The sequence below is a fragment of the Spea bombifrons genome, chromosome 2, assembly GCF_027358695.1.
Source record: "Spea bombifrons isolate aSpeBom1 chromosome 2, aSpeBom1.2.pri, whole genome shotgun sequence".
Taxonomy (NCBI): Eukaryota; Metazoa; Chordata; class Amphibia; order Anura; family Pelobatidae; genus Spea; species Spea bombifrons.
In genome coordinates, this window is record NC_071088.1 from 140,422,016 (window position 1) to 140,447,192 (window position 25,177).

Genomic DNA, 25,177 nt, shown 5'->3' on the forward strand with positions numbered 1-25,177 from the left:
GGAGCGGTTACACGCTATAGTCATGCTAAAGAATCATAAATGTAGAAGAAACATGTCTGTGAGTGCAGCTTCTTGCCCCTCCACGTCAGTCGGCCTCAGCTCCTATCACTCTCATCCGTCTGGCTGACGGAGGGTGCGGCGAAGAAATAAATGTCTCCTGGGGTTCTAGTCGTTTACTTTCTTCCACGTCAGTCCGGGGCGGCTGCCGGGGGGCGCGCTTCAAAAAAGACATTTGTAGCTGGCAATCTAAGGGTTAAATGCAAGCTGTTACATTGGGTCTGCCAGATGCTCAGATGGAATGGAAGGAAGTTTTACTTTACTGACAGGGTGGTGGATAAGTGGAGCAGCCTTCCAGCAGAGGTGGTAGAGGGTAACACAGGGAGGGAATTTAAGCATGCATGGGATAGGCTTAAAAAGGGAAGACGAGATCGGGTTAAAAGAAGGTGAACTTGGTTCTGTTGCTCAGAAAAGGTTTATTTCTCGCCTTCGTTTCCTGCTATTACCAGGGCGGCCCAAAGGCTGAGCACTGTACGCACCACACCGATCACACCACCTGGCGCGCCAACCAGTGCCCATCATTTTAACATAGTGGCCGCCATGTTTCGATTGGAACACACAGGAGGCCGGGCTTAGTGACGCTGCGTGTTTGGACGCTTCTCTGCCGGAAGTTTCGTGAGGACCGGAAGTAGCTGTGTTTTCAGAGGTCTAAGAATGAGCGGGACGGAACCAGCCCAAGATCCGCAGACCCCCGGTCCCCCAGCGCAGCCCGGGCCGCCCCTCGACATCAAACCCAACCTTGCCAGCATTCCCAAAGCTGGCCCCGCGGCGGGCATCCCGGGAAGGGAGCCGGGGGAGCGCAGGGCGAGCGGTGAGGGTAATGCTCGCGGAAAGGGGCAGCTGGGCAGGCAGAGGGCAGTGAGGGGGATTTGGGAGGCGGGGGCGGAATGGGGGTAACGCCTGGGGGGTTACCAGGGAAGATCCCGGGGTGAGGCAGTCGGAGTATTGGTGGCTTGGAGTGATGTGATTGGTTTGTGCGGGAGATATGGGGAGGGGTGATGGGATTCACACGGGGGTCGGTAATGTGGGTCACCTTGTCTTCTGACCCCGGCTGTTAAGTTACTTTAACGGCACCGTATAGGCGGCTCCGGCCCCGTTCCTTTTCTCCGGTGAGGTCCGGTTGTGAGTTATGTGATTGGTAACGGCTGCTACGCGCCTTCTTCTGGAGCATTCCTTCCCAATATCCCGGTGACTCTGGCACCAGCGCTCCCAGAAGTCCCGGCGCTGGCTCCCAGAAGTCCCGGCGCTGGCTCGCAGCAGTCCCGGCGCTGTCTTCCTGAGCCTGCGTTCTGCTCTGTTTCAGTTCCCGTGTCGGCGGCAGCGAGCGCGGCGCCCTCCGAGGGATCTCTGTCTAACGGGGTCTACCTGCCCCCCGGCGCGTCCAACGGGGACATCAAGCCTGTCATTTCCAGCACTCCGCTGGTGGACTTCTTGATGCAGCTGGAAGATTACACGCCGACGGTGAGTGAGGGGCGCCCTAAACCGTCCTCTACGCGTTTCATCTACCGCCTCTGCCGGGAGGCCGTCCCACTTATCCACCACCCTCCCAGTAAATGAGAATGTCCTGAGACGATATATGAAGCCCTTTAGAATTCTCTGCATTATTTTTGCTGCGGTTTCTTGTTAATTTAGCTTTTTTTTCTTTAGATCCCGGACGCCGTGACCGGATATTACCTGAACAGGGCCGGCTTCGAGGCTTCCGATCCGCGGATGTGAGTAGATTAACCGCGCTGCTCGCTGATGCGCTGTAGACTGTTGGAGCAGCCGTCTGAACTTCCTCTTGGGATATGCATGCTTATTCCTCCCCATTAATTTGGGCCGTTCCGGCTCCAGAACCCTGCCCTCTGAATATATATATGTATGTATATGTGTATGTATATGTATCGCGGTCACCGGACTGCTCCGCTGTTTCTTTCAGTATCCGGCTGATCTCATTGGCCGCTCAGAAGTTTATCTCTGACATCGCGAACGATGCTCTGCAGCACTGCAAGATGAAGGGGACGGCCTCCGGCAGCTCGCGCAGCAAGAGCAAGGTGGGTCGCGGTGAGCGTGCGACGGGGCCACTTAACTATAGTGGGGCTACCGAGGGCCCGCCTGGCTGGCTCCCTGTTGAATTAGTGGGGTTGGGGGGGGCTGAGTTGGGGCATTTAATTCTGAGTTCTCGTGTGCGGGGGGGGGGTATGCCAGTGCCCCCCCAGGGTGTGTGCTGTGCTCACGGTTTGCCCGTTTGTGACCCGCAGGATAAGAAGTATACGCTGACCATGGAGGACCTGACCCCGGCGCTGGCCGAGTACGGCATCAACGTCAAGAAACCGCACTATTTCACTTAGGCCCCGGGATCCGCTCGCATCCTGCGCCGCACCAGACTTTTTATGAGATCCCGAGGTTCCTGCCGGAGCGGCCGCACAGCAGGGGTGGTTTTGTGTTCAGAGAGGAGGCTGCCGGCCCCTTGGGATCCGTTACACAGAAGGAAGCGACTGGTGGAGCTTCGCGTTTTATCAGTCGCCCAACGGCTTCTCCGTGATCCCCCCCCAGCCTTAGGTTTGTGTTATAACCCCCCCCCTCGGAGGGGACGGTCTATCTGTAGGGGGCGCCATTGGAGGGGAGGCTATTAACCCTTTCCTGTTGGATTCAGTTGCTGTTGTTTGTTGATGGGGTTCTCCTGTTGGGGGGGGAGTGAAAATGTAAATATTAAGATTCACCGCGTTACAGAAATAAAGTTTATTTGACAAAATGTTCATCTCGTTGCTTGAGGACTGAGAGGTTGTGGGGGAGGATGGGGCAAAAGACGGGGCCGTCGGCATGGACTGCCCCCCCCCCGGTCATCGGCACAAAATGCCCCCCCCCCGGTCATCGGCACAAAATGCCCACCTGAGTGGCTGGAAGGAGCGCCCCTCGCCTGTATTGAGGTCCTCAGGCTGGCTTTAATGAAGGGGTTAATTAATTAGCGGGGCCCCAGGCCGTGGGCACAGGATCTGCCAATCAGCGGCTGGAAAGGGACCCCAGAAGGAGAGACATAGTTGGTATATTGGGGCCACGTGCGCTGAGAGGGTTAAACATCGTGTGGGTGTGGCCTCCTGCCCCTTGATACAACAGAACATGACATTTTATGTAACGGCCCCCGGGGGCCCCAGCTCCGCCCTTTGCGAGTTTAGCGGTGAAACCCGTTGCCCGTCGGAAGGCTTCCCGTAGGAGTCGGTGGGCGGCCCGTGAGGAGCTGCGGCCGTGTTTTACCGCGTCCACGGTTATTACACGTGACGTCATTTATCGCATGCCTAACGCAGAGCGATGCAGCTCTCACCGGAGGCTTGTTAAATACCCTCACTGTATTACCCTCTACCACTTCTGCTTGGAGGCTGATCCACTTATCTACCACCCTCTCGGTAAAATAAAGCTCCTTTCCCTCTCAGCCTCTAGTCTAGTGTTAGGAAGACTGGATATGATCGCAGTGCAGGAGAGGAAGGAGGCAGCTCCGAGAATCTGCCCCTTCACCCTGAGATTGGGGCCAAACCCCGCGACTCCGAGCAGTATGACGTACATGTATGATGTATAATGTGTGATAGCTGCCCCCGCGGTCGGTTCCGGGTACAGGGCGCCTCACACCCGGGGCCGCGTTTTTACTATTTCCAGACAGGTTTCTCCGTCGCACGTGACCGGCCACAGTGTACCTGCCGGGTGACGTCACACGCACCAACCAATCGCGCTGTCCCGTAACAGGTTGGGGCGGGACCAGGATGGGATTTTGGCTGATTTTGTATCGGATGTCGCTACGCGGGGAGGAATTGGCTTCCGGTCGCACAGTTACGCATGGAGGATCGGAGGGAGCGGGGCAGGATATCCGGGGGAGGGCTGAAGCCAGGGTGTACCAAGATGGCGGCTCCCTACAGCGCTTGATCCCCCGGAGGGTACATTGTGCCCCGCTCTACCCCAGGGTGAGTGCTGTACACATGCTGCCGCCCACAGAGCTGCAGGGGTTAAATGGGCAGGGCTCGCTAAGCCCTGGTATTGGCCCCTGACCCGGTTATGTGCAGCCGGGCCCCAGACCGAGGTCTTCCACGGGGTGACAACTGTCGGCATAGGCAGTCCACAACCTGAGCGTCTGCAAACCTCCAGCCCCCACGGTCCCAGCACAAACGTACACGCGTCGTATGACCTCACACGTGCACGCGTCGTATGACCTCACAGCCGGCGCACACACACCTCGTATGACAGCATCAGGGCTGCCCCCTGGAGGGGAGTGTCTTGTCCGTAGCTATAATTTGCCCCAGGCTTCTGTCTGTTGCTGTGTGTTGGGCGCAGTCTGCTTAGTGCTGTGTCGGCTCCGCCCGCTTCCTGTGCCCCGCCTCTCACCCGATCCGCTCTCTGGCTTCCCTTCCAGGTGCAGGATGTATCAGCTCCCAGTGAATCTGCCCCTGGAGCGGCCCGGGGGCTCGTTGGAGCGGCCCGGGGGCTCGCTGGTCCGGCTGAGGTTCACCGCGCTCGCCGTGGGCACCGTCTGCTGTCCTCTCTTCGGGTTCCTTTTCTGCGTCTTCTGGTCTTTGATCTTCAACTTCAGGGAGACGACGGCCACTCACTGCGGGGTGAGCAGACAGACAGACGGACGGAGGGAGGGAGAGACTGAGGGAGAGACAGACTGAGGGACGGACGGAGGGAGAGACAGACTGAGGGACGGACGGAGGGAGAGACAGACTGAGGGACAGATGGAGGGAGAGACAGACTGAGGGACAGATGGAGGGAGAGACAGACTGAGGGAGAGACAGACTGAGGGACAGATGGAGGGAGAGACAGACTGAGGGACGGACGGAGGGAGAGACAGACTGAGGGACGGACGGAGGGACAGACAGACAGACTGAGGGACGGAGGGAGAGACAGACGGACGGACGGAGGGAGGGAGAGGCAGACTGAGGGACGGACGGAGGGAGAGACAGACAGACTGAGGGACGGACGGAGGGACAGACAGACAGACAGACTGAGGGACGGAGAGGGTGAGACCCTGTAACAGTTCTGTGACTGGCTGTCAGTGCTGGGAGTGGTAGACGGGCAGCCGGTCCCCTCTGCGTTTATACGTCGTGTTTCTCTTAGGTGCCCAACTACCTGCCCTCCATCAGCGCCGCCATCGGTGGGGAGACCCCCCAGAGGTACGTGTGGCGTTTCTTCATCGGCATCCACTCGGCCCCCCGGTTACTCGTGGCCTTCGCGTATCTGGAGCATTACCGAGGCCTCCATCCCAACCGCCGCCTCCGCTGCAACGTCAACTTCCTCCTCAACGTGTCCGAGATCCTCTGCCTCCTGCTCCTCACATACGTGTCGTCCACCGAGGACAAGGGTAAGACGGTGACCCCCCCCCCCCGGCTGACCGGACACCCAGCAGCGGCCGCAAAAGCTCCCGGATTTCAGTCATTGTACCGTTATTTCTCCCCGGGGTGATCAGATATGTGATAATACCGGGCGCTCCGCGGGGAGACAGCAGGAAGCGGCTCCCAACGCCCCGCTCGGGCTGACCGCGGGATTCCGATGTGATGTAACCCATGCCCCCCCCGGTGCTACTCAAAGGGTTAACTGCCTGTCGGTTCCGTGTTCTTCCTGTCTTTACAGGGATCCACCAGATCGCCTTCGTCTGCTTCATGGCTTCCTCGTTGAGTTACATGTGTCTGACCGTCAGCATCTGCGGGAAATCCAAGAGGTTAAGTGCAGAGGTAATACGTTTTACTTTACTGAGAAGGTGGTAGATAAGTGGAGCAGCCTCCCAGCAGAGGTGGTAGAGGGTAATACAGCGAGGGGATTAAACATGCATGGGATAGACATACGGCTCCTGAATCTAAGACGAGACCAACGACTGGTTAAGGGTTGAGTCTTTGCAGACTAGGCGGGGGCCGGATGGGGGCCGATCTGCCGGCGGGTTCCAGATGTTCGGTAGTCTTGTGGTCTGGCTCGTGGCAGTCACCTCTCTCCTGTGTCTGTAGGAGCGGAGGTCGTATTACTGGAAGAGGCGGCTTTGGGTTTTTAATCTGGCGACGTTCCTGCTCTCCCTGGCGGCTTTCTATCGGCACAACGCGCGCTGCGAGCCAGGAGGTGAGCATGCGCCGCCGCGGGGCTGTCCCAAGGGGCCGTCTCTCTGTTACCCTCCCCCGCCTTCTCGTTCTGTCCGGAACTATTTATTCCTCTCGCTTTTTTTTTCCTCTGGGAATCGGGGCAGTTTGTATGTATAGTCATGTGATAGCTGTGTGGCCCCTGATGGCAGATAATGCCTCGTGGAGGGGGGGGGGTAATGCAGAGGAGTCCTGTGGGGCCGGAGGATGTTGGCTGCACGGCAGCTTGTGGGTTATAAACGGGCTCCGGTACGTTTGGTCATGTATGTGCTCGTTACACACGCTTACACACGCTGTCTCCTGCTGCAGTGTACACGGTCTTCGCCTTCCTCGAGTACCTGGTCGTTCTCTCCAACATGGCTTTCCACATGACGGCCTGGTGGGACTTTGAGACAAAAGACCTGCTGGTGGCCTCCTCCTCTGAGAAGCGGATCTGAGCCGCGGACTTCTCGCCTAATAACGGGGGGAGCCGGAGGATGGGCGGCCCCTCTGTCCGCGCGGCTCTGCGGTGCGAATCATGGCTCGCGGAATACCGTCACGGTGGGTTCTACTGTCTGCCACGTGAAGAGGATGTGGCCCCCGTGCGGGGCCCCTGGGCGCGGGTGCTGATTACTATTCATGGACTTTTTCGGGTGCCTGCCTGGCTTTGGGAGGACGGCCGGCGGGTTTCTGTTTACATTCCTGGACAGGCAGAGCGGGTGGAACGGATCGGCGAGAGATCACACAGTCTGGGGGTCTCACGGGCCGGGGGTCCACAGGGCAAGCGTCGCTTCCCAGCCAGATTCTGTATCTTTACAAAGAGCGTAAGACTCACCTTTTAAATGTACTGGGGAGGAATAAGTGTAAATTCTGGGTAGAAATCTCTTAATCAGTACTTTTCTTCATGATGTATCCAGAAAACAGATTATGTGCCCCCCCCCCAACGTGCCCATATATCACTACAACTCCCACTATTCTCGTACACCGACCGGAGCGGGGGCCGCCTCTCCCGATGCCCCTCTCATAATACGGTAATAAATGTCATTATTTTTTATAAAACACTATTTATTTTTCTCTCTTATTGCATAAAATGCTTTCTTTACAATCCGCCAGCGATGAAGGGGTTAATCTGCGTGATATCGGGCCTTCTGCTGAATTTAACTCTTTAATAACCAAACACAGCGCTGGGAACCTCCGTCTGAGTTGGAGGCTATGCAGGGTGTGTATAGGGGGCGCGTGAGTCGGAGGCTATGCAGGGTGTGTATAGGGGGCACGTGAGTCGGAGGCTATGCAGGGTGTGTATAGGGGGCGCGTGAGTCGGAGGCTATGCAGGGTGTGTATAGGGGGCACGTGAGTCGGAGGCTATGCAGGGTGTGTATAGGGGGCACGTGAGTCGGAGGCTATGCAGGGTGTGTATAGGGGGCACGTGAGTCGGAGGCTATGCAGGGTGTGTATAGGGGGCACGTGAGTCGGAGGCTATGCAGGGTGTGTATAGGGGGCACGTGAGTCGGAGGCTATGCAGGGTGTGTATAGGGGGCACGTGAGTCGGAGGCTATGCAGGGTGTGTATAGGGGGCACGTGAGTCGGAGGCTATGCAGGGTGTGTATAGGGGGCACATGAGTCGGAGGCTATGCAGGGTGCAGGGTAAGTCATTCAATACCTGATAAAGCAGCGTGGAAATCGTACTGGATTCTGCCCCACACCGGTGGGCTGTAGACAGGCGGTGGGGCAGTTTGCTTACGCTTTCGATACGTTAGGCTGTGAGTGGAACGGCTCAGTTGGAGAATATTCAGCGAAGGGGTTTTATTTCTAACGATTTGATTCAAAGATTGAAAAATGTTCTAAAGTTTCATGAGATTATTAATTATTTTTAAACCTCCCGGTATCAGTAATTCTGGGGTCCCTCGCGCATGCTCAGGCATGAAACACAACCTGATATATATCGCCGGAGCTGCTTATAACGCGGACTCCACGCTGTAGGCAGCAACAATGAATATAAAAAAGGCTCTCAGTGAGTGAGACGGGGACACAGAGGAGTGAGTGAGTGGGTACTCGCTGGAGACAAATGTATCGGCCCTCACTCATGAATGAGGAGAAAGTAGAACCATCAGCCAGGATAAGTCTTTTCTTTATCGCCGCCTGCTGTGGAGATGTTGAGGGGTTTTCAGAAATAATAACTGCTTTGACTTTTATCCTGGCTGATGGTTCGTCTTTCTCCTCATTCGTGAGTGAGGGCGATACATTTGTCTCCAGTGAGTACCAACTCACTCACTCACCCACTCAGTCCTCTGTTTCCCGTCTCACTCGCTGAGGGCCTTTTTGTATGAAACACAAACTGACCCTGAAACAGCCGTGGAGGAGGAATAAACCTGAGTGAGGAGCAGCCAAACACACTCACAAGGTCAAAGGTCATTCACCATGGCGACACCCAGCACAGCAACAACACCCAAGGTAGTTACACCGCACCAGCAACGTCCCTCCCGAGCAGCCGGGGTTCCAGAAGCGCTTTTGGTGAGAACAGGCGGTGCCGAGGAGAACAGGCGGTGCCGAGGATCACAGGCGGTGCCGAGGAGAACAGGCGCTGCCGAGGAGAACAGGCGCTGCCGAGGAGAACAGGCGCTGCTGAGGAGAACAGACGCAGCGGGCGGCCAGCGGATGAGAGACACTTCGTTCTAACTGCCCTTCACAATCAAGAGATGTCCAGCAGCGCCATCCGCTCAGCATTGGCAGGAGACAGTAGGACCCTCATGCACCCGACTACTGTCTGCAGCAGACCCCAAACACACCGCCAAAGCCAGTAAGAGCCATCTTCAGCGTGAAGAAGACCGAGGAGTCCTGGAAGCGCCCCCCCGCCGAGCCCTGAGCATCATGGAGTCTGTCTGGGGTTACACGGAACTGCGGTTAGATCTCCAGGGCGTTCAGAGCAACCGGCAGCGTTTTACACACACAGAGGTGTTTGTTATACGCTGTGGCATATGATGGCGCTATATATATATATATAATAATTATTATACCCTCCTCCCCTGCGCAGGACACGCTTCCAGGGAGAACACTGGTCCCTAATAAATGGTAATGGTGCCGGCATGGCCAGCAGGGGGCGGTGTTTGATAGCGGCACCGGCAGCATCATCCCTACCGGAAATGGAGTCTTTAGCCGAAGTTAATGCCTTTTATTCAATCAACTTAAAAAAAAGAAAAGTTACGTAAGCTTTGAGGCCTCAGAGGTCTCTTCGTGGGCAATTCATAAAGACCCAGCCCCCATCCGGCCCCCGTCTAGTCGCCCGTTTCTCCTGCTGGAAAGACTCAACCCTTAATCAGTCGTTAGATTCAGGAGCCGTATGTCTATCCCATGCATGTTTACATTCCCTCACTGTATTACCCTCTACCACCTCTGCTGGGAGGCTGTTCCACATATATACTGGCTTTACCAATAAAACATCTTCTGTTAGATTTAGGATACCGGTTTTATGCCCCCTGGATGTATACAGCACACATCTGCCCCCCCCCCTGCCGTGTACCCGCTCCGTGGAGCAGCTATGGATGGGACGACCTTTATACGTTAACCCTTTGCCTTCCCGGCATTTCAGTCCTGCCAACGTTGGGTTAAATTCTGGGCTGATGTGCAATCACCACGGGAACCAATGAACTCATTGATGGTTTTGCCCCAGAACTTCTCCTGCCACCCTGCACTTCATAACAAAACAGTGTTCTGGGAGGCAGAGGGTTAACTGTGCAGTGGTCTGTCCCGGGGAGCGAAGCGTTAACTGTCTCTTGGCTAACTGTGTTGGAACCTGAGACTGGGGTTAAAACCCAGAAGAATTTACCCATTGCCCCCCCCCCAAGACCCTAGGACTGGGGTAAATACCCAGAGAATTTGCCCATTCACTCTGAGACTGGGGTAAAAACCCTGGGAATCTGCCCATTCACCCTGAGAGTAAGCTGTCAATCACCCAGCACATTAACCCCTCAGAGGGATGTTCGCTGCGTTACCCATCTGCCCCGTCCCGTGACTGGCCCATCATGGCCTGGGTCCCAGTTACTGGGCACATAAGCTGCACACGCATGTGCCCCATGGGGGGAGGGGGCAGTGGCATTTAAATATTCTGCGGCCGCCCAGGGTGATTGTGAGCTCTGTGGACCAGTCGCTGTTCAGTTCCCTTTCCCCTGATTTGCCTCCAGCAGCGTTATCTGCCACCAAATGCAAAACACACGGAGCGGCGACCGTTTATTCAAATAGAAAGAAAACGGGGTCTGAACCCCAAATCCCCCCCCCACACCCGGAACGCACTTAACCCTTTCAGCCACTGAATATTTAATGCCGCATATAACCCTCTATGCTACCCTTAACCCTCTCAGTGCCGGAGAGTAAACATACTCGTACCCTTTCAGTGCCAAAAGTTGAAAGCCATCCACCTGCCAGAGGAATATCTAATGATGGGGTATTTCTCTCCATATTCTATTGCCCCGGCAACTTCAGAATGTAATATGATATAAAATATCATAATAGATTGCGAGCCTCTACGGTTTGTCTTAGTCTGTCTTAGGCGTCTACCAGTGCAGTGGACACGTGAGTGCATCAGATGCGTATTTACATAATCAAGACTTCATACAATATTTCACTATTGTGTTGCTCTTTGTCCTTTTTCTTTTGCTCTTACCTTATTATGAGCAATTACTAGAGGTCTCAAAAGTCTCTTCTACATAAGGAAGTTCCTACAGGATCCCCTGAAGTGTCTGATTTCTTTTGGGCAAATGTGAGTGCGTTTGATGCATAATTATCACTAATAAGAACTTCTAGAATACTGCACTATATGTTTTTTCCATGTTTTATTTTCTCTCCTTTTTATGAGTCGGTTTATCAAAGGAATTTGCCGTCAGAAACGGGTTCAATATTTTCTTTTTTTATTTTTGATCACCATAAGCGCATGAATCACTTTTTTAAATATAATACTATATAATAAAATGTAAAATATTGTGTAAAATAACATTTCATAATATGATGTAATATAATGTTATATAATATAGTGAAATAAATAATATAATGTAATATAACATAATGTAATATAACAAAAGAAATATAATGTAATATAATATATCATGTCATAAATAATCTAATGCTATAATATAATGCAATATAATTTAATGTAATATATAATACAATGTAATATAATATATCATGTCATAAATAATCTAATGCTATAATATAATGCAATATAATTTAATGTAATATATAATAAAATGTAATATAATATATCATGGTATATTGATATATTAAATAATATAATAGAATGTCATATAATATAATGTATTATATAGTGAGGAAAGCGTTATGTCTATCCCATGCCTGTTTAATTCCCACAATGTTTAAGCCTCCACCATTTATGTAATGTAATAAAATATACTTTCATAGTATAGTGTGATAACATTTAATTAATATAATGTGATATGGTTTGATAAGATGTAATGCAATATAATGTAATGTAATATATTATAATCTCATATACCGTAATATAATAAAATGTGATATAATATAATGTAATATACTGTGATGTCATATAATGTGATATGATATGTAATATGCTATAATATATACTGTGAAATACTGTAATAATATTTGATAAAATATAATGTGATACATTATATTACAGTATTTCACATTATATTAAAATATATGAGGTAATATACTGTAATATACTGTAATACACTGTGATATAATACAACGTAATATACTGTGATATAATGTAATATATTGTAATTAAATACTATTATATAATATAATGAAATACTATTATATTATATAATTAAGTTTATATACTGTGATATAATATACTGTATATACTGTAATATACTGTGATATAATATAATGTAATGTATATACTGTAATATAATATAATGTAATATAATATGTGAAAATATAATGTGATATACTGTAATATACCGGTAATAAAATGTGATATAATGTAATATAATGTAATGTAATAGAACATACTGTTATATAATAAAATGGAATGGAATATACGGCCATACGATGTAATGTCCCTGCTTGGACTGATAGAAGCCAGTCACTGGGTGCTCCCGTGGAGGGCCAGAGATATTTCTGACAAGTTATCCTCCATGGCTGTCATGGTGGCTGGAGGTGCCTTTAGGTGTTCGGGTTGGTCTCGCTCCTCGGATCAGCGCCAGCACGTTAGATGCTACCTCGTGTTCATTGTTTGCTGAAACCGAAATTATCCTTTTCTGGAGGAAGAAGGATTATTCTGCTCAGAAACATCATTCCCTCACCCTCCAGCCCACTACCTCCACCATTCCCTTACCCTCCAGCCCACCGCCTCCGCCATTCCCTCACCCTCCAGCCCACCACCTCCGCCATTCCCTTACCCTCCAGCCCACCGCCTCCGCCATTCCCTCACCCTCCAGCCCACCACCTCCGCCATTCCCTCAACCTCCAGCCCACCGCCTCCGCCATTCCCTCACCCTCCAGCCCACCGCCTTCGCCATTCCCTCACCCTCCAGCCCACCGCCTCCGCCATTCCCTCACCCCCCAGCCCACCGCCTCCGCCATTCCCTCACCCTTCAGCCCACCGCCTCCGCCATTCCCTCACGCTCCAGCCCACCGCCTCCGCCATTCCCTCACCCTCCAGCCCACCGCCTCCGGCATTCCCTCACCCCCCAGCCCACCATCTCCGCCATTCCCTCACCCTCCAGCCCACCGTCTCTGCCATTCCTCCTCCAGCCCACCGCCTCCACCATTCCCTCACCCTCCAGCCCACCGCCTCCACCATTCTTTCACCTGCCGCCTCCATTATCAGGTGGATTTTAAACAAAAACAATAATTCATTTAATTATGTTTTTTGGGGTCTTTTTGCAAACCGAGGACGTTTCCAGCAGCCGTATAAATGGTTTTAGGTAAAAAGAACCTATTTTGCATAAATGCAGGAAATTCAAACATATGTTTTACCCCCACGCAGAAAAACAGCGTCAGTGGAAACGGGCGCAGGCGGCACATTCACGGCAACACGATTAGTATACCGCCATCATACGCGGCAGCGCTGTACAACGAGCATTAATAGAGATAATTATCACAGAAAACACAAATGAATGCAGATGCGCTGTAATAATAATCATAATTAATCGTAAAAATAATAATAATAATAATAATACAGCGAAGGATCACTGGAGGCGCCAATAGAAACGGAGCCGATCCGCACGTATACGAGTCCCGGCTACCTGTGACCGGGGATGTAGTCATGTACAAGCGGGGGCAGAGTCTCGGGCAGGGGGTTCAGGGTACCGGAGGTACAGAGTCTTGGGCAGGGGGTTCAGGGTACCGGGATACCGGCGGGTGCAGAGTCCCGCGCATTGGGTGCTGGGTTCCGGGGGTACAGAGTCTCAGGCAGTGGGCTTAGGGGTACCGGGGGTGCAGAGATCCAAGGGTCTCGGGGTACCGGGGGTGCAGAGTCCCGGGCAGGGGGTGCAGGGTTCTGGGGGTGCAGAGCCCCGGGCAGGGGGTGCAGGGTTCTGGGGGTGCAGAGCCCCGGGCAGGGGGTGCAGGGTTCCGGGGGGACCGGGTTCCGGGGGTGCTCCCCGGCTCATTGCGCTCTCCAGTTCCCCTCCGAACTTCCTCTCACTCACTTCCTCCTGCCGAAGTCTCTCTGACTCTCCCACAGAAACGCCCTGAAGTCGCAGCTTATTACCCCGAAGCTTCTGCCGCGGCACCCACTGCCACCCGCCGGACCCGCCGCCACCCGCCGGACCCGCCGCCACCCGCCGGACATCTCAGGAGCGGCTCCGGGATATGAGCGGTGAGTCGGGTTACCGCACCGGGAGTGGAGAGAGAGAGAGCCGGGTGACAGAGAGAGAGCTCCGGGTGACAGAGAGAGAGAGAGAGAGACGGGTGACAGAGAGAGAGAGCTCCGGGTGACAGAGAGAGAGAGAGAGAGCTGGGTGACAGAGAGAGAGCTCCGGGTTACAGAGAGAGAGAGAGCTCCGGGTTACAGAGAGAGAGAGAGCCGGGTGACAGAGAGAGAGCCGGGTGACAGAGAGAGAGAGAGAGAGCTGGGTGACAGAGAGAGAGCTCCGGGTTACAGAGAGAGAGAGAGAGAGCCGGGTGACAGAGAGAGAGAGAGAGAGAGAGACGGGTGACAGAGAGAGAGCCGGGTGACAGAGAGAGAGAGAGAGAGCTGGGTGACAGAGAGAGAGCTCCGGGTTACAGAGAGAGAGAGAGAGAGCCGGGTGACAGAGAGAGAGAGAGAGAGAGAGCCGGGTGACAGAGAGAGAGCTCCGGGTGACAGAGAGAGAGAGAGAGAGCCGGGTGACAGAGAGAGAGCTCCGGGTTACAGAGAGAGAGAGAGAGAGCCGGGTGACAGAGAGAGAGCTCCGGGTGACAGAGAGAGAGAGAGAGAGAGAGCCGGGTGACAGAGAGAGAGAGAGAGAGCCGGGTGACAGAGAGAGAGCTCCGGGTTACAGAGAGAGAGAGAGAGCCGGGTGACAGAGAGAGAGAGAGAGAGAGAGCTCCGGGTGACAGAGAGACAGAGCTCCGGGTTACAGAGAGAGAGAGAGAGAAAGCCGGGTGACAGAGAGAGAGAGAGAGAGAGCCGGGTGACAGAGAGCTGATGGGTGAGTGTGAGCTGATATGTGAGGGTTGTGAGTGTGAGCTGATATGTGAGGGTTGTGAGTGTGAGCTCAGCTGAGGATGCGCGTGCGACGTTCACTTGGTTTTGTAGGGTCAGAGGTGGAATTTTGGAATTGGGGTGTGAAGCCCCCTGGCCGGGGCAGTTCTGAATAAGTAGAGCCCTCCGGGCCACCGAGAGAAGCCGTCCAGATCCAAAGCAGACCCCCAATCGCCCCAATCCAGTGACTCCCAGAACATAACACGGGAGACGTAGATTGTCAGCTCTTCTGGTTAAGCTTCTGCCTATGGCTTCTATCCATGTTGTACTGCGCCACAGTATATGTCTGAGAGGGTGCTGTACATACACAGAGGAATCGGGACCTTTTAACCCTTCTTGTACCAGATGCCCTCAGACACACTTTGTCATATTACACTTTAACTCTTTCACTGCTTGAAGACTCATTGCCGCTGGTACTGAGAGGGTTAACGAAGGACACGTGAAAAACCCTTAACAATGACATGTTTCTTCCAAAATACCGCCCAGTGCATGCGCAGCCACCGAGGGCTATAGGGTCCCGCCAGCACTCACAGGGTTAAACCAGTTACTAAGGAACCCTTTGAACCGACAGGAAGAAGAGATGGGTGTTAACCCCGAATCTGCCTCTCGCAGATTTCTAACGGTTCACGAGAGACAGGAAGTTGGCGAATACTGAGAGAGCGGCATTTGTGTAACATAGTAAATTATATAATAATCTATTTATTAACCCAAAATGCTGTATATTATATACTCCCCATCCCATCCTTATAACCCGTTATATCCCTGTATATTCCCCATATTATATATTATATACTCTCCCCCGTATAACTAACCCCGTCCTTATAACCCGTTATATCCCTGTATATTCCTCATATTATATACTCTCCCCCGTATAACTAATCCCGTCCTTATAACCCGTTATATCCCTGTATATTCCTCATATTATATATTATATACTCTCCGGTCGTATAACTAATCCCGTCCTTATAACCCGTTATATCCCTGTATATTCCTCATATTATATATTAAATACTCTCCGGCTGTATAACTAATCCCGTCCTTATAACCCGTTATATCCTGTATATTCCTCATATTATATATTATATACTCTCCGGCCGTATAACTAATCCCGTCCTTATAACCCGTTATATCCCTGTATATTCCTCATATTATATATTATATACTCTCCCCCCATATAACTAATCCCGTCCTTATAACCCGTTATATCCTGTATATTCCTCATATTATATATTATATACTCTCCGGCCGTATAACTAATCCCGTCCTTATAACCCGTTATATCCCTGTATATTCCTCATATTATATATTAAATACTCTCCGGCTGTATAACTAATCCCGTCCTTATAACCCGTTATATCCCTGTATATTCCTCATATTATATATTATATACTCTCCCCATATAACTAATCCCGTCCTTATAACCCGTTATATCCCTGTATATTACTCATATTATATATTATATACTCTCCGGCCGTATAACTAATCCCGTCCTTATAACCCGTTATATCCCTGTATATTCCTCATATTATATACTCTCCCCCCGTATAACTAATCCCATCCTTATAACCCGTTATATCCTGTATATTCCTCATATTATATATTATATACTCTCCGGCCGTATAACTAATCCCGTCCTTATAACCCGTTATATACTGTATATTCCTCATATTATATATTATATACTCCCCCCCCCCCGTATAACTAATCCCGTCCTTATAACCCGTTATACCCTGTATATTCCTCATATTATATATTATATACTCTCCCCCTGTATAACTAATCCCATCCTTATAACCCGTTATATCCTGTATATTCCTCATATTATATATTATATACTCTCCGGCCGTATAACTAATCCCGTCCTTATAACCCGTTATATCCCTGTATATTCCTCATATTATATATTATATACTCTCCTCCCGTATAACTAATCCCGTCCTTATAACCCGTTATATCCTGTATATTCCTCATATTATATATTATATACTCTCCCCCCGTATAACTAATCCCGTCCTTATAACCCGTTATATCCTGTATATTCCTCATATTATATATTATATACTCTCCGGCCGTATAACTAATCCCGTCCTTATAACCCGTTATATCCCTGTATATTCCTCATATTATATATTATATACTCTCCCCCGTATAACTAACCCCGTCCTTATAACCCGTTATATCCTGTATATTCCTCATATTATATATTATATACTCTCCGGCCGTATAACTAATCCCGTCCTTATAACCCGTTATATCTTGTATATTCCTCATATTATATATTATATACTCTCCGGCCGTATAACTAATCCCGTCCTTATAACCCATTATATCCTGTATATTCCTCATATTATATATTATATACTCTCCGGCTGTATAACTAATCCCGTCCTTATAACCCGTTATATACTGTATATTCCTCATATTATATATTATGTACTCTCCCCCCGTATAACTAATCCCGTCCTTATAACCCGTTATATCCTGTATATTCCTCATATTATATATTATATACTCTCCGGCCGTATAACTAATCCCGTCCTTATAACCCGTTATATCCTGTATATTCCTCATATTATATATTATATACTCTCCCCCCGTATAACTAATCCCGTCCTTATAACCCGTTATATCCTGTATATTCCTCGTATTATATATTATATACTCTCCGGCCATATAACTAATCCCGTCCTTATAACCCGTTATATCCTGTATATTCCTCATATTATATATTATATACTCTCCGGCCGTATAACTAATCCCGTCCTTATAACCCGTTATATCCTGTATATTCCTCATATCATATATTATATACTCTCCGGCCGTATAACTAATCCCGTCCTTATAACCCGTTATATCCTGTATATTCCTCATATTATATATTATATACTCTCCGGCCGTATAACTAATCCCGTCCTTATAACCCGTTATATCCTGTATATTCCTCATATTATATATTATATACTCTCCGGCCGTATAACTAATCCCGTCCTTATAACCCGTTATATCCTGTATATTCCTCATATTATATATTATATACTCTCCTCCCGTATAACTAATCCCGTCCTTATAACCCGTTATATCCTGTATATTCCTCATATTATATTTTATATACTCTCCCCCCGTATAACTAATCCCGTCCTTATAACCCGTTATATCCTGTATATTCCTCATATTATATATTATATACTCTCCGGCCGTATAACTAATCCCGTCCTTATAACCCGTTATATCCTGTATATTCCTCATATTATTTATTATATACTCTCCGGCCCGTATAACTAATCCCGTCCTTATAACCCGTTATATCCCTGTATATTCCTCATATTATATATTATATACTCTCCCCCGTATAACTAACCCCGTCCTTATAGCCCGTTATATCCTGTATATTCCTCATATTATATATTATATACTCTCCGGCCGTATAACTAATCCCGTCCTTATAACCCGTTATATCTTGTATATTCCTCATATTATATATTATATACTCTCCGGCCGTATAACTAATCCCGTCCTTATAACCCATTATATCCTGTATATTCCTCATATTATATATTATATACTCTCCGGCTGTATAACTAATCCCGTCCTTATAACCCGTTATATACTGTATATTCCTCATATTATATATTATGTACTCTCCCCCCGTATAACTAATCCCGTCCTTATAACCCGTTATATCCTGTATATTCCTCATATTATATATTATATACTCTCCGGCCGTATAACTAATCCCGTCCTTATAACCCGTTATATCCTGTATATTCCTCATATTATATATTATATACTCTCCCCCCGTATAACTAATCCCGTCCTTATAACCCGTTATATCCTGTATATTCCTCGTATTATATATTATATACTCTCCGGCCATATAACTAATCCCGTCCTTATAACCCGTTATATCCTGTATATTCCTCATATTATATATTATATACTCTCCGGCCGTATAACTAATCCCGTCCTTATAACCCGTTATATCCCTGTATATTCCTCATATTATATATTATATACTCTCCCCCGTATAACTAATCCCGTCCTTATAACCCGTTATATCCTGTATATTCCTCATATCATATATTATATACTCTCCGGCCGTATAACTAATCCCGTCCTTATAACCCGTTATATCCTGTATATTCCTCATATTATATATTATATACTCTCCGGCCGTATAACTAATCCCGTCCTTATAACCCGTTATATCCTGTATATTCCTCATATTATATATTATATACTCTCCCCCGTATAACTAATCCCGTCCTTATAACCCGTTATATCCCTGTATATTCCTCATATTATATATTATATACTCTCCCCCGTATAACTAATCCCGTCCTTATAACCTGTAAAACAAATCAATTAAAGTGCTTCTTTAACCCTTAGAGTGCCAGCTGTGTAGTGAGCTCAGGCAACCAGCGATGCAGTTTTTTCAAGGTGGGGCTTCTTGTCAGCTGATACAATATATAATAATGATATTATAAGATAGAAAAATATATAATAATAATAAATATCTCGAGCGGTCACTGATTTATCTATACATTATACAGGGGGCCGGTCACTGATTTATCTATACATTATACAGGGGCCGGTCACTGATTTAACTATACAGGGGGCCGGTCACTGATTTATCTATACATTATACAGGGGCCGGTCACTGATTTATCTATACATTATACAGGGGCCGGTCACTGATTTATCTATACATTATACAGGGGTCCGGTCACTGATTTATCTATACATTACACAGGGGCCGTTCACTGATTTATCTATACATTATACAGCGGCCGGTCACTGATTTATCTATACATTATACAGGGGCCGGTCACTGATTTATCTATACATTACACAGGGGCCGGTCACTGATTTATCTATACATTATACAGGGGGCCGGTCACTGATTTATCTATACATTATAACGTGATGTCGCAGATATGTCTTCTTCCCACATTAACACCTCCCATGTTCCTTGAGCTCGCCTTCCCAGTCCCTCTCCTGCAGCCTTCATAGTAAATAATAATAATAATGATTAGAGAGAATCGTCTTCATGTCGGCGGCTCCGCGCTTCCTGCGATCGGGACGATTGTTTGAGATCCCCGGCAGGAAGTTTCCAAATAAATACACAGCGGCGCATGCTGATATCTCTGCCGCAGGAAAAGCGGACTGCGGGTAAAATCTCCCGAGATAAGTGGAACAGCCTCCCAGCAGAGGTGGTAGAGGGTAATACATTAAACATGCATGGGATAGACATACGGCTCCTGAATCTAAGATGAGACCAACGACTGATTAAGGTTTGAGTCTTTACAGCAGGAGAAACGGGCTACTAGACGGGGGCCGGGTGGGGCCGATCTGCCGGCTGGTTCTGGAATGGATCTTTCTGTGGACAATCAGGGCATTGTTGTTGTTGTCAGGACTGCTTCAGAAAATGTAGGGCTGTTGGCGGGTTGAGAATGTGTGTAACTGTCTTTGCTTTAATTTCCTAAATTGTTTCATCTCCGGTCTTGGAAGGAGAGGCCGGCGGAGACCCCATTACTGCGGAGACCCCATTACTGCGGGGCGCGGGGGGATGTGGGACTCTCAGGGTGAAGGGGCAGATTCTCGGGGTCACACAGTCTGACTCCTTCCTATTATCCCCACCACCCGCTGGGATCATATATAAGACCCCCAGTTGGTGCTTTTGCCCCCAGTATATTATGGGTGATCTCCCTGCTTGAATGCAGGTGACTCAATGAAGTGAATCTTTAAATAATGACAAGTCAAGGTTTCCATGACGACCGGTATTAGAGGCATTTGGGTAACATGTTTGGCAAATAACTACCAACAATCTGCATAATGGGCTATTAAAGGGTTAATTGTTTCAAGAGCCTCGTTTAGGAAGGCCCCCAGGTTCGGTCATGTGACCCCGAATGAAGGGGAACTCACAGCTGGACACACCAAACATATTAACCCCACGCCCTTTATGGGGATCCCTCGGGAGCAGCATCACAACTTCCTGTTCTCAGGATCTGCAGCATTATTCCTCCCCATTCAGTTATTTCTCTTCTATTAAGCTGATGATGTTGACACGGCCCAGGAGCTGTATCTGCAAATCCCATAATACCCAGCCAGCCCCCCAGTCACGAAAAACTCCCCTCCATCCTATCTCAGCCTCTGACCCTCTAGTGTTAGATTCAGGAGCCATATGCCTACCCCCTCTCTCTATATTACCCTCTACCACTTCTGCTGGGAGGATGGTCCACTTATCTACCTCCCCTCTCAGTAAAGTAAAACTTCCCTCCATCCCATCTCAGCCTCTGACCCTCTAGTGAAATAAATTCCCTCCTGTCCTTTATTTAAACAACTCTCTCCCCGTCTCTCTCTCCTCTCCCCGTCTCTCTCTCTCTCCCCGTCTCTCTCTTCTCTCCCCGTCTCTCTCTCTCTCCCCGTCTCTCTATTCTCTCCCCGTCTCTCTCTTTCTTCTCTCCCCATCTCTCTCCCATCTCCCCTCTCTCTTCTCAGCCCAATCTCTCTCTCTCCCATGGCTCCCCATCTCTCTCTTCTCTCCCCGCTCCCTGAACGTTATATATTATACTCCAAGAATTGTCACCCAGCCCCCGCTCCATGGGCTTCAGGGAATGTATGGAATGAGTGTGAGAAGAAAATCCTCCCGGAGTTTCAATTGAGGCCATAACTGGAAGCGTCCCACCGGTCCTGACCTGGTCATTTCTCACCGACGGCCACTCGGGCAGCCACAGCGCAAGACAGCATAGTGAGAGAGATGGGAGTGATGGGGTCGGCGTAACTGGAGGGACAAGTAATGGGGTCATTGTGATGGGGTTATTGTAGTAGAATGGACCAGTAATAGAGGGAGTCTGAAGAGATGGACCAGTAATGGAGTCAGTCTGAAGGGATGGACCAGTAATAGAGGGAGTCTGAAGAGATGGACCAGTAATGGAGTCAGTCTGAAGGGATGGACCAGTAATGGAGTGAGTCTGAAGGGATGGACCCGTAATGGAGTCAGTATGAAGAGATGAACCAGTAATGGAGTGAGTCTGAAGGGATGGACCAGTAATGGAGTCAGTCTGAAGGGATAGACCAGTAATGGAGTCAGTCTGAAGGGATGGACCAGTAATGGAGTCAGTCTGAAGGGATGGACCAGTAATGGAGTCAGTCTGAAGGGATAGACCAGTAATGGAGTCAGTCTGAAGGGATGGACCAGTAATGGAGTCAGTCTGAAGGGATGGACCAGTAATGGAGTCAGTCTGAAGGGATGGAGCAGTAATGGAGTCAGTCTGAAGGGATGGACCAGTAATGGAGTCAGTCTGAAGGGATGGACCAGTAATGGAGTCAGTCTGAAGGGATGGACCAGTAATGGAGTCAGTCTGAATGGATGGACCAGTAATGGAGTCAGTCTGAAGGGATGGACCATGCAAGGGGTCAGTTATATTGAGGGCAGACCAGTAGAGATGGTTTTCAGGTGATTTTATTGCCTCCGCTTCACATATCGGCAGAGACCGGCGGCCGGGTGAGGAGGGGAAGTTCTACTCGATGTTCGGGTACCGGCTCCCCGCCTTCCTCCTGAATCCTTGTGTACAGGACGGGGTAAACACAAGTCGCGGAACATCAAAGGAACCCAAAGAAAAGGAAGATTCCAGGGAGGTTCCGTGGCGGAATTCTCGGGCACCATGGATCAGCAGAGCATGCGCAGACCTTCGCACGTCACCGAGGGCCAGACCCGGGCCGGTCCGGGGTTCTTTCCGGCCCTCCCTGAGACCCAGGAGACCTCCCCGGAGCCTCCAGTAATGTTTCCAGTCCCTCCGTCTCTTACCCTCCAGCCACCTTAGTGAGGCCCAAGGGCCATTTGTTGTGGCCAACCCACAGGCTGCTGCCCCCTTTTGCCCGGCCTTGGAGACGCCGCCGGTGCTAGGGCGGGGCAGGTAGGTGAAGGAAGTGGCGATCTGCCTCTGCTGGGGGCATCTTATGCAATAAAAGTGATCCTAAATGTGCTTCCACCTTCCGAAGCTGCCCGTCACTGGGGCTTCTGGATAAGGGGCCAACGAATGCCCCTGTGACAGGGCAGGAAATGCTGATGAGGAGGCGAAATTGCCCCGCGTGCCGATTCACCAAAAAGAGGAAGGATGAGGCCGGGGGAGATGGGGCTGCCGGGGGAGCTTCCGGATTACTTCAGCTTTACGGGCAAAACGTTTCGGGAAGACCGATGTGACGCAAGATCACCGACATCAGTAACGAGCACCACGGACCGGCCGGCGACGGCACAAGCGACGGTTACCACGGAGCCCCCGGCGGGAAACGCTTTCAGGGGCTTCATGATATTAATGGCTGGACGTCGGGCCACCGGAGGGGGGTATTTTGGGACTGATGTTGCCCCCTTTAAACCTGGTCTCCACCCTTAAAACGACTGCCAGGGCCAATCAGCTTTCACCGGGGGGGGGGGGGATAATATTAACAAGATGGAAGTGTCATTTAATGGGGAGGAATAAGGGTAAAGTGCCTGATCTAGTGGTTTCTGTTAATTACACCTCAATCAGTCCTTGGACTTCTTATCCCACTCATTTTTTTATTCTCTTGCTCTATTAACCTCTACCACCTCTGCTGGGAGGCGGTTCCACTAATCTGCCAACATTTCAGTAAAGTGAAGTACCTGATTTTCTGTTTTTTTATTGTTTTTTTTTGCCAGGCTGCTGAAATCGAGGCCAGCGAGACAGGATGCAGAGCATTAAGTGCGTGGTGGTCGGGGACGGGGCCGTCGGGAAGACCTGCCTCCTGATCTGCTACACGACCAACGCCTTCCCCAAGGAGTACATCCCCACCGTCTTCGACAACTACAGCGCCCAGAGCACGGTGGACGGCAGGACTGTCAGCCTAAACCTCTGGGACACGGCCGGCCAGGAGGAGTACGACCGGCTCCGGACTCTGTCCTACCCCCAGACCAACGTCTTCATCGTCTGCTTCTCCATCGCCAGCCCTCCGTCCTACGAGAACGTGAAGCACAAGTGGTACCCCGAGGTGGGCCACCACTGCCCCAACGTGCCCATCCTGCTGGTGGGCACCAAGAAGGACCTGCGCAACAACCCCGACGTCATCAAGAAGCTGAAGGAGCAGAGCCAGCTGCCCATCACCTACCACCAGGGCGTCAGCCTGTCCAAGCAGATCCACGCCGTCAAGTACATGGAGTGCTCGGCGCTCAACCACGAAGGGATCAAGGAGGTGTTCATGGAGTCGGTGCGCGCCGTCCTCTACCCCACCCCCGTCAAGGAGAAGAAGCCCTGCTTTATCCTGTGATTACATTTTACCGCTACGTTCTTAACTTTATGCCGTTTTATGCTATTAATCCGGTCCTGGTGGCGACGGACACACGCGGACCAACGGTGACGGGCGCTGCTTCTCTGCTACTACTGCCTTTTCTACAGCTATCGAGAACTTGCGGACATCGTCGTGACGTCTTCGCCGGTACACGGAGTTATGAAATCAGAATGCGTTCTAGATCTGCAGTAACATAAATCACTCTGGGCTCAGGGACCATGCCGGTAAATGCCACCTTACTTTACTGGAAGGGTGGTAGATAAGTGGAGCAGCCTCCCGGCAGAGGTGGTAGAGGGTAATACAGTGAGGGTATTAAACATGCATGGGATAGACATACGGCTCCCGAATCTAAGACGAGACCGACGACTGATTAAGGTTTGAGTGAAACGGGCGATTAGACGGGGGCCGGAGGGGCCGATCTGCCGGCAGGTTCTGGGTTTTGGTGGAAAAAATTCCAAAATAAGAGACATTTCCGTAAAAAATATGGCTTCTCGACGAGCTTCTAAGCCGCCTATCCAGAGTCACTGGAATTCATTTAAAGGTGCTGTTCGTCCCATTAAGCGCTCTCTACCTGCTTTGGTGTCACATGACAATTACGTGTTCCCGAAAAAAAATGATTAATGAAGCTGTTTTACCCGATTAAAGAAGTGATTTGGGGGGGGCTGGGGGGATGTCCCTAATGCTGCCCTCAGTCACCAAAGTGTTAAATTCAGCCGAGACAGCAGCTTGAAGGTTTTAATACCCGTGTACTCCCAGCATCCTTTTCTTCCAGCGTTCTCAATGTAATTAGCATTTCATGTTTGGCAAATAAAACGGGCGCGTTGTGAATATTTCTGCCCTTTTTATTTGTTTTTTGCCCCTTTACAAAAATAATAAGAATTGTGTCTCCAGTATGGGGAGGAATAAACAGAATTTTATCACACGTCGCTGGCTGCTGCTTTCCCATCGTTCCAAATAAACTTGCGATACCTTTTTGCTGTTGAGTCACAAATTTAAACCTCGGGGGTCCCTTCTTTTCTGCCCCCCATTTTTTTACATTTCAGGAAATATCCCATAATACCCCTTTATACCCCTACATAGC

The 25,177-nt window shown here is 49.7% G+C and overlaps 3 protein-coding genes across 4 annotated transcripts; all 3 read left to right on the forward strand.

Annotated features, from left to right (window-relative positions):
- Positions 1-675: 675 nt before the first annotated feature.
- On the forward strand, positions 676-2,791 carry TAF10 (TATA-box binding protein associated factor 10). Of its 2 annotated transcripts, none has more exons than XM_053457927.1 (5): positions 676-874; positions 1,361-1,518; positions 1,705-1,769; positions 1,976-2,090; positions 2,298-2,791. In XM_053457927.1, the coding sequence occupies exons 1-5, from the start codon at positions 712-714 to the stop codon at positions 2,385-2,387; spliced, it is 591 nt and encodes a 196-aa protein (XP_053313902.1). In that variant the 5' UTR covers positions 676-711; the 3' UTR covers positions 2,388-2,791. The 2 variants fall into 2 exon arrangements, with proteins under 2 accessions (XP_053313902.1, XP_053313903.1); XM_053457928.1 differs by having other exon boundaries at positions 676-868.
- Positions 2,792-3,875: 1,084 nt separating this feature from the next.
- On the forward strand, positions 3,876-7,186 carry PGAP2 (post-GPI attachment to proteins 2). The gene is made up of 6 exons (XM_053457929.1): positions 3,876-3,989; positions 4,436-4,637; positions 5,140-5,383; positions 5,653-5,753; positions 6,021-6,129; positions 6,456-7,186. The coding sequence occupies exons 2-6, from the start codon at positions 4,443-4,445 to the stop codon at positions 6,581-6,583; spliced, it is 777 nt and encodes a 258-aa protein (XP_053313904.1). The 5' UTR covers positions 3,876-3,989; positions 4,436-4,442; the 3' UTR covers positions 6,584-7,186.
- Positions 7,187-13,831: 6,645 nt separating this feature from the next.
- RHOG (ras homolog family member G) lies at positions 13,832-24,123 on the forward strand. The gene is made up of 2 exons (XM_053457930.1): positions 13,832-13,926; positions 23,471-24,123. Exon 2 carries the CDS (start codon positions 23,500-23,502, stop codon positions 24,073-24,075), a length of 576 nt encoding a protein of 191 aa, XP_053313905.1. The 5' UTR covers positions 13,832-13,926; positions 23,471-23,499; the 3' UTR covers positions 24,076-24,123.
- The last annotated feature ends 1,054 nt before the right edge of the window (positions 24,124-25,177 follow it).

Bases quoted from the DNA above. Each gene is read 5' to 3' on its own strand.
- TAF10 (XM_053457927.1), top strand. From the start codon at position 712: ATGAGCGGGACGGAACCAGCCCAAGATCCGCAGACCCCCGGTCCCCCA. The intron at 1,519-1,704 runs GTGAGTGAGGGG...TTTTTTCTTTAG, and splicing joins TGGAAGATTACACGCCGACG to ATCCCGGACGCCGTGACCGG. The intron at 2,091-2,297 runs GTGGGTCGCGGT...TGTGACCCGCAG, and splicing joins GCTCGCGCAGCAAGAGCAAG to GATAAGAAGTATACGCTGAC.
- PGAP2 (XM_053457929.1), top strand. From the start codon at position 4,443: ATGTATCAGCTCCCAGTGAATCTGCCCCTGGAGCGGCCCGGGGGCTCG. The intron at 5,384-5,652 runs GTAAGACGGTGA...CTGTCTTTACAG, and splicing joins GTCGTCCACCGAGGACAAGG to GGATCCACCAGATCGCCTTC. The intron at 5,754-6,020 runs GTAATACGTTTT...CTGTGTCTGTAG, and splicing joins CCAAGAGGTTAAGTGCAGAG to GAGCGGAGGTCGTATTACTG.
- RHOG (XM_053457930.1), top strand. From the start codon at position 23,500: ATGCAGAGCATTAAGTGCGTGGTGGTCGGGGACGGGGCCGTCGGGAAG.